Below are 15,070 nucleotides of genomic sequence, written 5' to 3' on the forward strand. Positions count from 1 at the left end.
AGTCAGCGCCAGCATTTTTTATCATTTTTACAAAAGTTTCATGGCCCCCATAATATTTTGATTTATAAATCTCTGAAAATGCAATCTTTCAAAAGAAAGAACAGACCCTCTGCTTTTAAACAAACAAACCAAAAACAACTTATTATTCAGCCAACATGCAATCTTTTTTTTTAATCAACCCAATGAATATGGGTAAGTTTCATTTAAAAAAAAACATTTTGAGCAAAAAGCTGAGAAAATCGCGTTTTCACTGTATAACAGTGAAAACACAGAAAGACGGAAAAATCCATCAGTCGCAGGAAGAGAGAGTTAACTAAAGAATTAATTGACTAATTAGAAAGTAATCAATAGATTAATCGATTTTCAAAATAATTGTTAGTTGCAGCCCAATATATCTGTCGATTTCTCATCTCATTTCTGTGTTCTTTAGTGGCGACACTGAGGCAGCTCCTGATCAACCACATGTCCAGTCAGGAGGACACAGACAGAGACCCCGAGAGAGGAGAGAAACGGGAACACGTGGCGAGGACGGGTTCTCAGCAGGGGCCGGAGAACAGCGCTGCGATCGGGTCCACTGTTGAGAACGGCTCAGAGAGGGGCGAGAACAGAGGGGAGAACGCACAGGAACTGCCCTCCGGAGACACAGGCTTCTTTGAGACGTCTGAGGATTGTGGTGTGTATTCGTCCTGTTTTTTTTTTTTTCAAAGTCATCAGGAGGGGCCTTTATTTTAGGATAATGCGCAGCTGACCGCACATTATCCTGCTTATTACATGACTACAGAGTAAATCAAGAGACATGAAACTAGCACAGATATGTAGGACATTGATTGTGTGGGACAACCATCAATAATAAAGTTCAACAGTCATTATAGAAAAATGATTTTCCGCAAGAATTAAGACCAAACATGCTTAGTTATAGAATTGGCAATTATTAACTGGTCATAAATAGTGGAGTGAGTTTATGTGATGTTTCATCCACACCAATAGGTGTCAGTATAAAAACCAAGACTACTGTTAAATTGGTCAGTGAAACAAGTGCTCAAAATAGTACTTGTTTCAAATAAGTAATTACTTTGCAACCATTGAAAATTTCTATATAGTTAGAATGTGTTTACGGTAGTATGAATGTAACCCGGGCGGAGTAAATTGTCATTGTCATGTGACCAACCTGCGTCAGCCGCTTCACTGCCATTTACAAATTCTCTCCTGTGGCTTCATGGGATCGAAAAGGATCTGTTGTATGCACACTTCAGAACCTCTGCAGTAGTAGTGGGTTGTCTGGGTACTTTTTGCCTACTATTTTATGAATACTGTGAAATCGGACATGCTTCTCTCTTCTTCACCCAAACCATATATTACAGAAAATAAGTTGCACCAGGTCAAAATTACATTTGCATTATATATTGAGGGGAAAAAAACTGACAAGTTGCATCTACTGTATGTGTGTCACATTTTATTATTACATTTAGAAATGTAAAATACTGGTAAATAAAACAAAATGTTTACAAATATTATAAATATGTATTTTAGTGAATACTAAACTGTATTTTAGTTTATTTATTATAAACGCCAAGCCTAAACAAATGTATTTAAAGTGAAACTACCAGCTTGTGGGAAATGTGCAGCTACACACATAATGTACCACCTTCAAATGTGTGCACTTTGCATGTTTTGAACGCTTGATTTATTCTTTGGAAAATACTGTACTGTTTACACTAACTCTGTAAGTAGGCAAGTATGCATGTTTGGAAGCAGCCTACTTTTTGCACTACATTTACATTTTCTGTTGACATAACCTGTTACCATTGGTCTCATTCTCTGCCAGTCTCTGCAGGCAGTTACATGGTGCTGGAGGTGTATGGAGGTTCAGGTGAGAGCAGCACAGATGATGACGTGCAGGCCAACAGCGGGGAGCCAGTGGCCGGGGGAGACTCAGGCATTGACTTGAAGAAGCTCCTCTCTTCCTCCTCTCAGAGCAGCGGAGGACCTAACGTCAACAGACAGATCATGACCCACATACGTCTACTACAGGCCAACCTGCAGCACCTGAAGGTGACCTGTTGCTCACCAAGAAAACTGGTCAATGATAGACAAATATACAATGACCAAGAAGTATTTAGAGACTTGGCTCACTTAAAATGTATCAATTTATATTATTTAACATGCCAGAACCAAGTGGCATCTGCTAGATATTTTCTCAAAAGTAAGTTTACTTTTCATGGACAATTATACTGTATTTTAAAGGGTACACTTTGTAACTTGTGGCCCTCTAGTGGTTAAAAAAAAACCTGCATGGCATTTAAAGGGATAGTTCACTTTGAAATAATTTTTTTTAATGTTTTAGCTTACCTCAAGGGCATCCAAGATGTAGGTGTCTTTGTTTCCGCAGAAGTTTCAATTTTGATATTTTTAGGTCAAACCGTTCTTGTCTGTCAGTCATATAATGCAGGTCTATGGTCACCACCTCAAAGAGCATGCACAGAGAAGTCCAAATTAAACATGATTTAATGACTCGTAAATGTAAGTACACATTGATGGCCTAAGACACGAAACGAGCGGTTTGTGTGAGAAAACGAACAGTATTTATATCGTTTTTACCTCTTGTAACCACAGCCACGTCCAAGTGATCTGAGGGCGCCGGCGCTTCGGTCTGTGCGTTACAAGAGGTAAAAACGATATAAATACTGTTTGTTTTCTCACACAAACCGCTCGTTTCGTGTCTTAGGCCATCAATGTGTACTTACATTTACGAGTCATTAAATCATGTTTAATTTGGACTTCTCTGTGCATGCTCTTTGAGGTGGTGACCATAGACCTGCGTTATATGACTGACAGACAAGAACGGTTTGACCTAAAAATATCAAAATTGAAACTACTGCGGAAACAAAGTCACCTACATCTTGGATGCCCTTGAGGTAAGCTAAAACATATCAAAAATTACTTTCAAAGTGAACTATCCCTTTAAAGTGCATTTTACATAGCAAAAAGTTACATAGTGTACCTTTAATATACTGGTGTTTGTGTGGTTTTAGTGGATGTATGAAGTCAGTTTTCCTTAAGTTTACACAGATCACATTAACTATAAACATGTTGTTTGACAACCAGGAAGTGTCACAATACTATGGAAACTTGTTTCCACCATCGTGTAAAAAAAGGTAATTGCGACTTTTTAGACTTGTCACAATTCAGACTTTTTTCCTCAGTATATGTCTTACAATCGGGGTAAAAATCTGAATTGCGAGATATAAACTTGAAATTGAGTGAAATAAATTCTGAATAGTGAGATATAAATTGTGAGTATGTATTGTGAAAAGTCACAATTACTTTTTTTTTAATTCTGTGGTAGAAACAAGCTTCATTGCAATACTGTCTTTTACTTTCTTTTATATTGTTTTACTTCATATTGTTATGCATACTTGCCTTCTTTGAGTACTTAGAAAAGCGCTTACAAATTAAATGTATTATTATTATTACTATTATTTAAAAACCTAACTTTATTTTCCAATCTTCAAAAAAAGTTTGTAAGCAAAAAAAAAGTGGCACTTTTGTATATTTGATCTAATTGAGTTTTCAAGGGAGATTCTAGGGGATCTCTGGAGAATTTGAGAGACTATGGTTTACGAAACGCATTTTAGCAGTAATAATTAAGAAATGATAACTTTAACAAAATGTGTTTTGCTTTTGTTTTCTTAATATTTAAAAATTCCAGTTCTATTTTTAAATCTCCTTTCAATGCTGCAAGCTAAGCACACTTACTAGTTCTATGGCTGTTTGGAAAATTAAAAAAATATATTTACTGAACATGCTAAACAAATACATTTGAGTTGAAAATGTTTTAATAATATCCCCCAAAAAATTGGCAAAGAAAACTAATATTCTGCAGAGAGATAAATGCTGTAGTTTCTGTAAATGTCCAGATAATATTTTTGGCAGCTAAATGACCACCAAAAAAAAGCCAAAAGTTTCATTTTCATTTTTAGCTTTTCATATACCATTTTTCTTTCAATATATAATTTGGTCAGTATTCTAAGAATACATGTCTGTCTTTATATTTTATGACTGGGGGGCCCTTGCAAGGGGTTCATTATATTGGGGTCCTTGAAATGAAGACGGTTTGAAAACCCCTGATTTAATGCCAGGAGATTCATACATTACACAAGTCTGACTGAAGTGTACACATTTTTTGGGGCCACTGCATGTTGGCAAATGATTTTTAGTAAGTAAAAACTAAACCATAATAATAAAACGGGTAAATGCCCGTTTGATTCTGGTCACAAATTTGAAAAAATACTCAATTCTGTTTTTTTTCTTCTTTTTCTCAGGATACAGAAATCAAGTATAACCAGCTACGCCAAAGGCTATCAGAGGAAACAGCTACTGACACAGAGGAAAACAAAGGTAGTGCAGCTTTTGTCCTTCCTGCCGGTGGTTCAGTGTTGTGCTGTCATTATAAATGCCCTAAAAGAGCTTTCATTTCATAGTTCTCTTGTTTCTTTTTTATCCTCCTTTCAGATAAAAGTTAGTGAAGTGGAGCTCTTTCTGTTTATTGAGACAGGAGGAGACACAGAGACACTGGGCTGCTCCAGCCCTGCTCCTCTTGAAACAATGCTCATGCACGAGACAGAATGAACAGGAGATCTGGAGACACTCACGCAACAGGACGACCCCAATCACTCGCTCCAAATCTCTGCACACCGTCAGAGACAAGCGCACGTCATGGTACTTTGAGAACGATTGCCATGCAAGGAAGTTTCATCACCTCTCACTCGACCATCTTTATTGAGGACAGAAGACAATTCGTTCCTTCAGCAACCCTCCATCATTGTCAAAACCATGCTGTCCTGATGAACAACATTGGATGGAAAAGAAAACCACAAGATTTGAGGGTAAATGTAAGCGTGGATCTACAAAACACCCCCAGGTTGCATGAATTTTTTTCATGAAGTTTCATTGGCTGATATTGACTCATCCAATCAAAGTACAACTTGAATGGTCACATGATCTTTTACTTGGGTAGCTCCTCAGATCTTTGGCCTCACTAGCATATGTGCTTAATAATAATGACAGTGTGATTAGTTCAGACAGATATTCACATAAACCGAATGCCTGACTTCTGTTTCGATCTGGCATGTGGTATATGTGACGTAGAAACCATCAGCAGTGAGTGGCGATTGCAGTCCTGTAACACTAGCCATCACGTGAGCCTAAAATGAGACGTCTCAAAGGGGAATGGGCAATGTTTGCTGACTGACGATGCTAGTCTGGAAATGAGTCTGAGGATGGGCTGACGATTGTGGTGGTGTCTCTCATTCCTCCTCTCTTAATAAACCACATGCTATTTAATGAAGCTACTGAAAGCGTTTTCTCTGGCTCGCGGCCATGGGAAAACCGGACCTTTCGTAATGTCGTCGGGTCGGGCCGACGCGACATATTTCCGGCAGCTCGGCCCGACCCATCTTTCGGATTTTCTTGGTTTTGAGAATGAAGTTAAATAGAAAGAAGCTTCAACGCAGGAACTTGATGAAGACCCTTAATGGTCCATTTTAAATGTAATGTATTGTACAATTATGACCAACACTGCATCTCTTACAGAGACTCGTTTTTTTTTTTTTTTTTCTCTCTTATTCTTTTGCATTCTAAAGCGTTCAGTCATGTATTATTTTAACAGAAACTACTAAAAAAAAAGAAGAAAAATAAAAGACTGCAAGGTATCCTTTAATATTAATGTAATCTGTATTTTTATTATTCTGTCTAGACGTTTGAGGTATTTTATTATATTATTGAACATTAATATGGTCTTGGCTTTCCGTTGAGAACATGAAATAGCTCTAATAGATGAGATTCTATTAAATTTGACTGAACTGATGTATTGTTCCAAATGGAAAGAAGATATTGCACATTGTGTCTTCATTTTATCACATTTACCTTTTGAGGAGAGTGGGAAGGATATTTTGTTTTGGATTTATGACCAAAAAAGGAAATTACACAACATCTGTAGCAAAAATGTATTCAATAAACTGGAAACACAAATGGTGCTGTTCGTTTCTCATACAAATTCTTCATAACGATATTCACAAGCTTAAACAAACCATAATTGGTGTCCAGCCTTTGCAGTTATTCTCAATATGAGAAAAGCAATATATTTCACATACTGTCCTCCTGCTCCCAGTGTTATTGGTGGGTGTATCCATTTCATAACTCTCCATTACTGAGGCCTTTTTGCTTCTTTGTTGCTTTCCCATCATCTTTCCACTTCCTCTTCCCCCTAGTTTTTGCCTCTTCTTCCCTGAACTGATTCCTGAGGGGGGGAAAGTGTCAGTAAGAACGACGAGAAGAATGAAACGAGCCTGATATTTGTGCTGAAGTTAGCGCTCACCTAGACTGCCAGCGCCTGCCACTATTCCACACGCGTCCAAAAGATGGCAGCCAGTTGGCGTCAGTGTGTGAGCTGTGGTCAAAGTTTGCACCCACACGGTTGGGCGGAAGCTTCTTGAGCTTCTCTTGCTCCTCTGTGATTCAACATATAAGATTCCTTATTCATAACATACACAGTAACAGTATATACAGAATACAACTTGCATTTGAATGTAAACCTGGTTAACTTCTTAGACTGCTAAATATATAGTGTAAGAAACAAAAAAAATGCAATAAATAAGGATATAACCATAGAAGGAAGACTATGACTGTGGAAGAATGTTTTTTAATAGGGCTGTCGATGTAAAGCATTAATTAGTTATGAAAAATAATGCAATTAAAATTACATTTCATACAGTTGATTGGTGATGGACATGAAGCAGGCCAACAACTCACTGTGATGTAACTTGCAGAATGCAGTTAAAATGCCCCTGTATGAGACCAAACTGGTTTGGTCTGTAAATATATCTAAATACTAATTCAGATGCAGCTTTGAAAAAAAATCATGGCCCTTGTAGCCTAAACGTTTATGTATTCTATGTTGAATCAAACAACGTATTTCTTAAGCTGCTTTTTGTAATGCTTTTCTCATTTAACAATAATGACTATCTTTTGGTGGTAATTTCTCAGCCAAATTTGATGCAATTAATTAGATTCATGTACATCATGTAATTAGATTTAAAAAAAAAAAACACACATTCAAAGAAATGCATACAGGTTTGGAACGACATGAGGGTGAGTAAATTAAGACCATTTCCATTTTTGGGTGAGCTCCTCCTTTAAAGGGATAGTTCACCCAAAAACGAAAAACAAGCCCATGATTTACTCACCCTCAAGTCATCCTAGGTGTATACGACATTCTTCTTTCAGACGAATACAATCAGAGTTATATTAAAAATGTCCTGGCTCTTCCAAGCTTTATAATGGCAGTGAATGGCTGTTTCATAAGTGTGTGCATCCATGATTAAAGTGCTCCGGGGGGTTAATAAAGGCCTTCTGAAGCGATGCGATGCGTTTGTGTAAGAAAAATTATAAAGGCAGTTATATAAGCCATTATAAAGCTTGGAAGAGCCAGGACATTTTTTATATAACTCTGATTGTATTCGTCTGAAAGAAGAATGTCATATACACCAAGAATGACTTGAGGGTGAGTAAATCATGGGCTAATTTTCATTTTGGGTAAACCATCCCTTTATGTATTACATTGGTGAAAGAAAGAAAGAAAATGTTTTGCAAAGAGATCTTCTCTTTGATATAAACCCAGCCAAAACCAACAAGCATCACCAAGGAAGTGAAGTACATACTGTGTTTGAGAAACTCCTGCATTGAGGGGCCCATTTCCTGCGGGCCTTCATCTGGCTCCTCCAATAGCCACGGCGGAACAGCGCCTACAAGTCAACACAGCGTGGTCAGTATTACACCTGGGTATTGACACAATTGTGATTGGATTCAATTCTGATCTTGATTGGCTTTGATATTGATTCATTTGGATATGTATATCAGGTACAGTACGTAAATTTTTCTCAAATTATTCTGAACTAACTCTGCAAACGATACAGGGAACCCTGTCTGTTGGTACATTACTATAATAAAGGTTCAAATGATTGATTTGTATCCAATCATTTAAAGTCGGCATGAAACAGATATTGCCATAGTCTTTTCTTCCCTATTGTGAGAGTGAAACAGCTTCTCGAACTAGAAAAAAAAAATGGAAGGCGGGACTTTTGTCCATAGGGAGAATTGATTGGATGGTCATGTGAGTGACAGACTCACCAGTATGAACATTTCCACTGCTGGACGAGTTCTGCAAATACAGATAGCAAAACAAAGGTGATGTCTGACCTCGTTTATTAATCTAATCAATAATTGTTGCATGTATATAGTGTAAGACAAAATACCTGGTAACCAATGAAAGTTAAGCCAAATCCTGGCTCACTCCGGTGACAGTGTGAGGCGAGATCCTCGTGGCTCGGCCCGGGCTGTGCCTCCATTTCATAAGATCGACTGTGGGAACTTCTTATCAAACATCAAAACTCATGCTTTAGGCATTACAAACTCCCATTCTCATCATCAAATGACACTAAACCAGCAATTCCTATTTGTCAATGCTGGAAAATGCATATTACACAAACTTTTGACTGGTGTTAGTCAAAAGTTTGGAAACTCATTATTTATTATCATCATTTTCCACATTTTATTATAATAGTACAGTCATCAAACCTATTAAATAAATTTAAATATGGGAATTATGTAGTGTTAAAAAAAATCCATAAAAAAACTATAAAAGAAAAACTAAATTCATATAGGTTAATGTATATTTTGTCTACAAAACCAATTTCACACGTCCAAACTTTTGACTACTATTGTATATATGTATAAAGATTATGGATGCACCAATCAATTTGCAGCAGTATTTTTAGTAACGCTACATTTAGTAACACTTCAAATACAGAAAACTCCCTGTTTAACCGTTTCGCAATTCCGCTGCATAAACTGCATGGTATTGGATCCATATAAATCACACCTAGCATAAACAACACCTATCAAGACTTTGGGGTCATATGATTTTTTTGAATGTTTTTGAAAGTCTCGTATGCTCACCAATATGAAAGCTTGTTTCCACAACAGAATAATAATTTTAAAAAGTGTAAGATTTCCTTTCTCTGAATTGTGAGATATAAACTCGCAATTGCATGTTATGAGTCCAATTCTGAGGGAATCATAATTCTGAAATTGTCTTACAATTGCGAGTTTATATCTCACAATTCTGACTTTATAACACGCAATTGCAAGTTTATATCATGCAATTCTGAAAAAAAAAAAATGAAAAAAAAAATCACAAATACCTTTTTTATTTTTTAGTGGCGGAAACAAGCTTTAATAGACCAAGAGTGCTTTTTTTCTATCGAAAATACAGTAAAGGCAGTAATATCATGAAGTATTATTACAATTTATAATAACTGTTGTATTAAAATATATTTTAAAATGTAAATTAATCCTATGATGGCAAATCTGTAATTTCAGCATTATTACTCTTCAATACAGTCTTCAGTGTCACATGATCCTTCAGAAGTATTCTAATATGCTGCTCAAGAAATATTTCTTATAAATTATAAAAAAAAAATATTAAGCAGTTTAATTGTATTAGAAACTTTTTCAACGTTTGATTAATAGAAAGTATTTATTCGCAACAGACATCTTTTGTAACATTATAAATTACTTTATTTAATGCTGAATAAAAGTATTTATTTATTTTTTTAAAATGACCTTAAAGGGGTCATATAATAGTACATGCACTTTTACAAGTTGATTGTACTGAAATGTGTGTTGGCAGTGCCTGTACACAACCATCATATAATGATAAAAATCCAACCAGTGGTTTTGTTTTAATCTCCTTATATGTTTTCCCCTGCCTCAAATCAAGCCGTTCGACCGTGTGACGTCACACGGTCGGAAGCCCCTCCCACGATTGTTGATTGACAGCATCGTTTCAACACAGACCCGCCCTCGCTCGTGAGCCAGCTGTCAATCATAGTCTGCGCGGACCGGCGCGGTCATTGTTGATATGCTGGAGCACTGTCTATGAGCAGAATGGCGTCTAAGCGATTGTGGTGTTCTGTTCTTGGGTGTAATAACGAACACAGCAGTCATTTTAATGTTCCTAAATCCGAACCGCTGAAGACGCAGTGGCTGAGTTTGTTTTCGAAGGGAATATTCCCCACGAGCAACGTCAATGCTCTCATGTTTGCGCGAATCATTTCTCAGCAGACTGCTTTATAAACGAGGGTCAGTATAAAGCAGGTTTTGCTAAGAAGCTGCTCATGAATAAAGGATCGGTACCAACTAATCGTGTTCCTGCTGAACCTCTAGAACAACTGAAGTGAGTGTAACGTTTTATTAACCTTTATATTAATATTTATATTAATCTTTGCAAATCGCTAGCTGCACGCTTCACAATGAATGCGTCTAAGGTTTACACTCAGGGTACATTAAGGCATGTTTTCTATGTATGACGTTCTCAATATAATTCATAATCCCACGTTTATACTGAACAACGCGTTATGGTTATTGTGTTACAAACGGTGTACGCACAGAACAGAGAGGCGGGGTGAGCAAAGCTCATTATCGTTTAAAGTCATATGCACTGAAACGGCATGCTGAAAACAGAGCTGTTTTTGACCAAGCAAAATAAGTGTTTTCTTACAATACTAATGAGATTTTTAAATTAAAGTATGTTACAAACTTTTAATTTAGACCCTAAAGAATCATATTAGCTTGTACAAAAATGGGATTATATGACCTCTTTAAACTTTTGAACTCAAGTGTATTGGAGAATTTTGGTAAATGAGTATTGGTGCATCCCTCACGTTTCAGAATAACACTGGTCATAATATTTTACCTGGCTGTTGGTTTATTGCTGTAATGGTCCAGTTCAGCATGTTGTAGCAGTTCTGGATCCGGCTAAGTTTGATTCAGGAAAAGTCAATAGTAATGGTCCATGTCTCTTTAACATCATTTCCCCATTTCATTTTTAAAAACAGCATGCATTTGTCAGTCAATATTTTCATCACACAAACAGAACAGGAGGAGTACTGAGATATGGATACGCTTGGAGCATCCCAGGAAAACAAACCTCAGATAATGTCTGAAGGACCTCCAGTCTGTGCTGCTCCTGAGACCGGATCACTGCAGCTTGCTGAGGACGAAAGAAGAGAAGAAAAGACATCAATATGGTTCAACTAACCATTCACAACACAAAGAACCTGCACAATGTCTTTACCTGTTTAATAAACACATCCTCTTTTTCCTCAAACTGTTCAAGAGCCTTGGAAACCTCAGACTTGAATCTACAATAAAGGGATTCTTGGTTTATTTCTATGTAGAACATCTGAAAAACTTTTACATTATTATCAGTATACTTGTGTTCTAAATGCTATCATAAATCACAGACATTTCCCAAAACACAAATAAGCAATAAAGCTACCTCTCAGTTTCCTCTTCTGTTATGATGAACTTGTCTCGTAGTTTGAGATCTGCTTTATTGTCCCACAAGAACTTGTGTGTGTTTTTCCTGTGCTCTGGGCTGAAATGAAAAGCGCTCTGTGAATTCACCGCAAGCTCTCCACGCGCATCTTAAATGTTTTCGTGCGTGATCTTACGTGCTCATGTGCTCCAGCAGTCCTCCATACAGCACAGTGATGTTACTGTCGGTCACGTGTTTCTGCACCTCCAGCGCGCAGCAGTAACACCAGAACTTAACATCATGATGGGGACTGTATTTCTCCACCTGAGGATTTTTGATGGTCCTCCGTGCTTCTTTGACCTGTGATAACATATGGGAGTGTTACATATGTGCAGGCGCAGAGATGATCACGTTTATTCCAGGTGGTGGCTCCAAATAGTACTTCGACACTCAATGCATAGGCTACTTGTTGTCATTGCTGTATAGACTTTATTCACAGCAGCGCCATCTTTGATTTTCAACGGGAATGAAAGCGAGGCTGTGAGGGATAGACGTACAGCACATCTCTTCCGTGGGTTGTACTGTTATTTAATGTGTTTTTGGATTGTTCTCCTTACGAAACACTGTAAAACTATATTTGCGAGAAATTTCAGTAGATGAAAAAACTCCAAACATGAGCTGTGGAAAGTTATAAGTGATCTAGGAGCTTTACACAGCTTTTTACAGCGGATGCCATTGAAATCACGGTATGTCTATCCCTCACAGCCTCGCTGTCATGGCGCTGCTCTGAATAAGGTTTATGGAAGCTTGTTTCCTCCACGGAATTAAAACTTAAAGGTAATTGTCTTTAAGTTTTTAACCCTTTCATGCATAGTGGTCACTACAGTGGACAGCTATTAAAAAAGCATTTTCTTGAATTTGCAAGGGTTTTGATGGCAAAGTTGCACATCAATCTCTTCAGTGGACCCTGGTGCATCATCCTATACATTGCAACCAAGTTGCAAGCCGTTGTGTTTCGAGGTTTTCCCCCTCCAAACCAAGATCATGGCCAATGGTCAGTCAGACATGCCAAGTTGCTCCGGAATATCCACCCATTCCTTCTATCCTAGGAGACTCTTGTAGGTAAAAAAAAAATATTGCAGCATCAAGCAATATCTAATGAGTCATATGACAGTAAAATTTTCCAAGTTTTGATTTTAGATTGGGAGAAAAATCTGATTAATCACCTGTCCACTGTAGTGGACCTCATGCATCAATGGCTATATTTCAGCAACAATTCATACTTATACTGTGAATATTGTTTTTGAAAATACTTCATCTTTGACTGTAAATAAATGTATTTGTATTATTAGAATGTTAATTTCATTGACATCGAAAAAAGTTATGGGATTACATAATTTATGTGATTTATGTATTACTTTACTCATTTCATCAAAAAAGTAATCTAATTACGTAATGCATTACTTGTTAGATCAAAAAGTTATCTGTTTACGTAATGAATGTTGCTTGTAATGCATTTCTTTACTCGTAACATCAAAAAGTAATCTGATTACGTAATGCATGTTACTTGTAATGCATTACTTTACTTGTTAGATCAAAAAGTAATCTGATTTCGTAATGTACGATATTGTAATGCTTTTCTTTACTCGTAACACCAAAAAGTAATCTGATTACGTAATGCATGTTTCTTGTAATGCGTTACTTTACTCGTAACAACAAAAAGTAATCTGATTACGTATTGCACATTACTTGTAATTAATTACTTTACTTGTTAGATCAAGAAGTAATCTGATTAGGTAATACATGTTACTTGTAATACATTACTTTATTCGTAACATTAAAACAAATCTGATTATGTAATGCATGTTACTTGTAAAACATTACTTTACTTGTAACATCAAAAAAGTAATCTGAATGCGTTATGCATGCCCCAACACTGCTAATTTCAGATGAGATTGAAAAATACGTATCGCTAGGTTTTCTCAGAAGAGGCCTATGCTAGAAATGTGTCTATCTTGAACATAATCAGAATTATCAGCTAATAAAGGTAAATTGACATACTCTGGCACACTGGAGGGAGCATCTGAGTGGTTTCCACTGTTGTACCTTGACAGGCTGTAGAAATTTCTGATGGAATCACGTCCTCATGTTCTGATATCAAAGATACACGAAGTGCAACTTGTATGAAGTTCGAATCAATTGCCTTTGCAATATTTCGGATTTATATGTTTTGTATATATTTTATAGTTTTCACATGATTTTATATAATTGTATTGATTAGTTTGTTAAGTACACATACTTTATCTGTTTGATTATTGTATTATGTTTAATATAGTATCTCTTCAGTTTAAACCATAAATGCATGCTTGTCCACTCAAGTGGACACCTGAAAATCTCTTTGGAAAATTTGTAAAAAAAAATTAATAAATAAATCAAATCTTGTTTTTCATACCCTAAGAGCAATAAAAACACATAGGAAAATCCTGACTAAGGTTATCATAATTCATGCATGAAAAGGTAATTGTTTTTCTCTCACAATTATGACTTTTTTTTCCTCAAAAACAGAGAACTGTGAGATTTAAATTAACAATAAAAAGGTAACTGTCACTTTCTAACAATTGGTTTGTTTGTTTTTTTATTCAATTCCGAGTTTGTATCTCACAATTCTGAGAAAAAAAAGTGTTAAAATTGCGACTGGAATCGTGAGAAATAAAGTCAGAATTGAGATTACTTTTTCACGTAATTGCCAGTTTATACATGACTTTCTCAGAATTGTGATATTAAAAATTCGCAATTAACTTTTTTTTTTTATTCCTTGGCGGAAACAAGCTACCATGCATTGAAAAAAGGAAAAAGTAGTATGTATATTAAGAAGACATTTTGTGGTTGTCTGCACTCTGCAATCAGCAGACCCATTCATAGATATTGATGAACTGAACTGACTTCATATAGCCACTAAAATCGCTTTGGCTTGATTAAAATGCAATTCAAAAACGGGTCACTCTTTTTGGATGTTTTGTTATTTAATACAATAAAATTCAAATATTATCTGACTGTGACTTATGTGCCTAAATCGTATTTGGAGCCACTGTAGTAGTATTGAGTTGTTTAGTTAGCACACTAACCTTATCCATGAATTTGACAAGAATCACTTTAAGTTTACTCTGGTGGCTTTTCCCGTGAATGTGTCCTTTGCCAGAAAAATCTGTTTTCCCGCAGATCGAGCAATAAAATGCACCCATTCGACTGCTTTGAGTTTGTTTCTTTAGCCACTGCAAGCAAGCGCTAGCATGATGTTTTCTTCTTCTTTCTTCTTCTGTTGTGTTTTTTTTGCGGTTGGCAAACCAGCTTGAGGTGCATTACCGCCACCTACTGGGATGGAGCGTGAAGCCTCGATGAACGAAAGGAACAATAAACTTAGAATTAAAAAAATAAAACAAACACTATCCTTCTAATCAAATCTGTATCTCTTAAATATTTTAGAAGAATATCGTACACCCTTAACTGTTTCTGTGCATTCTGAAATATATTCTGAACTGTAATGACAATGATTTCCAAATTAATTTTTCAACATGCTGATTTCTTTCTCTTTTATATGCCCCACAGTGTAAAATAACATGTTCAACTGTTTCTGACTCCTGTTTTATTAATTCTATATAAATTCTGTAAAATTTCACATAAAATATCCTGTCT

The 15,070-nt window shown here is 36.3% G+C and overlaps 2 protein-coding genes across 4 annotated transcripts in view; one reads left to right on the top strand and one right to left on the bottom strand.

The window, feature by feature from the left end:
- Positions 1–4,632, top strand: part of arhgef12b (Rho guanine nucleotide exchange factor (GEF) 12b) — an 85,888-nt gene extending 81,256 nt beyond the window's left edge. The window contains exons 37-40 of one of the 2 annotated variants that reach the window (XM_056252899.1): positions 431–673; positions 1,826–2,052; positions 4,323–4,398; positions 4,552–4,632. In XM_056252899.1, the coding sequence (XP_056108874.1) occupies positions 431–673; positions 1,826–2,052; positions 4,323–4,398; positions 4,552–4,601 (596 nt within the window). In that variant the 3' untranslated portion in view covers positions 4,602–4,632. Of the gene's footprint in view, positions 1–430; positions 674–1,825; positions 2,053–4,322; positions 4,399–4,512 lie in introns of both variants that reach the window. The other variant, XM_056252900.1, reaches the window with a different exon arrangement.
- Positions 4,633–6,160: 1,528 nt separating this feature from the next.
- On the bottom strand, positions 6,161–14,689 carry cenatac (centrosomal AT-AC splicing factor). Of its 2 annotated transcripts, none has more exons than XM_056252915.1 (11): positions 14,503–14,689; positions 11,574–11,737; positions 11,399–11,497; positions 11,195–11,261; positions 11,048–11,110; positions 10,814–10,875; positions 8,313–8,427; positions 8,188–8,218; positions 7,719–7,802; positions 6,377–6,509; positions 6,161–6,298 (listed from the first exon to the last, which is right to left on the bottom strand). In XM_056252915.1, exons 1-11 carry the CDS (start codon positions 14,617–14,619, stop codon positions 6,193–6,195), a joined length of 1,041 nt encoding a protein of 346 aa, XP_056108890.1. In that variant the 5' UTR covers positions 14,620–14,689; the 3' UTR covers positions 6,161–6,192. The 2 variants fall into 2 exon arrangements, with proteins under 2 accessions (XP_056108890.1, XP_056108889.1); XM_056252914.1 differs by having other exon boundaries at positions 8,313–8,430.
- Positions 14,690–15,070: the final 381 nt, after the last annotated feature.

The sequence above is a fragment of the Rhinichthys klamathensis genome, unplaced genomic scaffold (assembly GCF_029890125.1).
Source record: "Rhinichthys klamathensis goyatoka isolate OS25496 unplaced genomic scaffold, OSU_Roscu_1.1 h1tg000099l_1, whole genome shotgun sequence".
Taxonomy (NCBI): domain Eukaryota; kingdom Metazoa; phylum Chordata; class Actinopteri; order Cypriniformes; family Leuciscidae; genus Rhinichthys; species Rhinichthys klamathensis.

Excerpts from the sequence above, each read along its gene's own strand:
- cenatac (XM_056252914.1), bottom strand. The coding sequence starts at position 14,619 with ATGGGTGCATTTTATTGCTCGATCTGCGGGAAAACAGATTTTTCTGGC. Across the intron at positions 11,111-11,194 it reads AGGATGTGTTTATTAAACAG|CAAGCTGCAGTGATCCGGTC; the intron begins GTAAAGACATTG and ends TTTCGTCCTCAG. Across the intron at positions 7,803-8,187 it reads CAGTGGAAATGTTCATACTG|GCGCTGTTCCGCCGTGGCTA; the intron begins GTGAGTCTGTCA and ends GTTGACTTGTAG.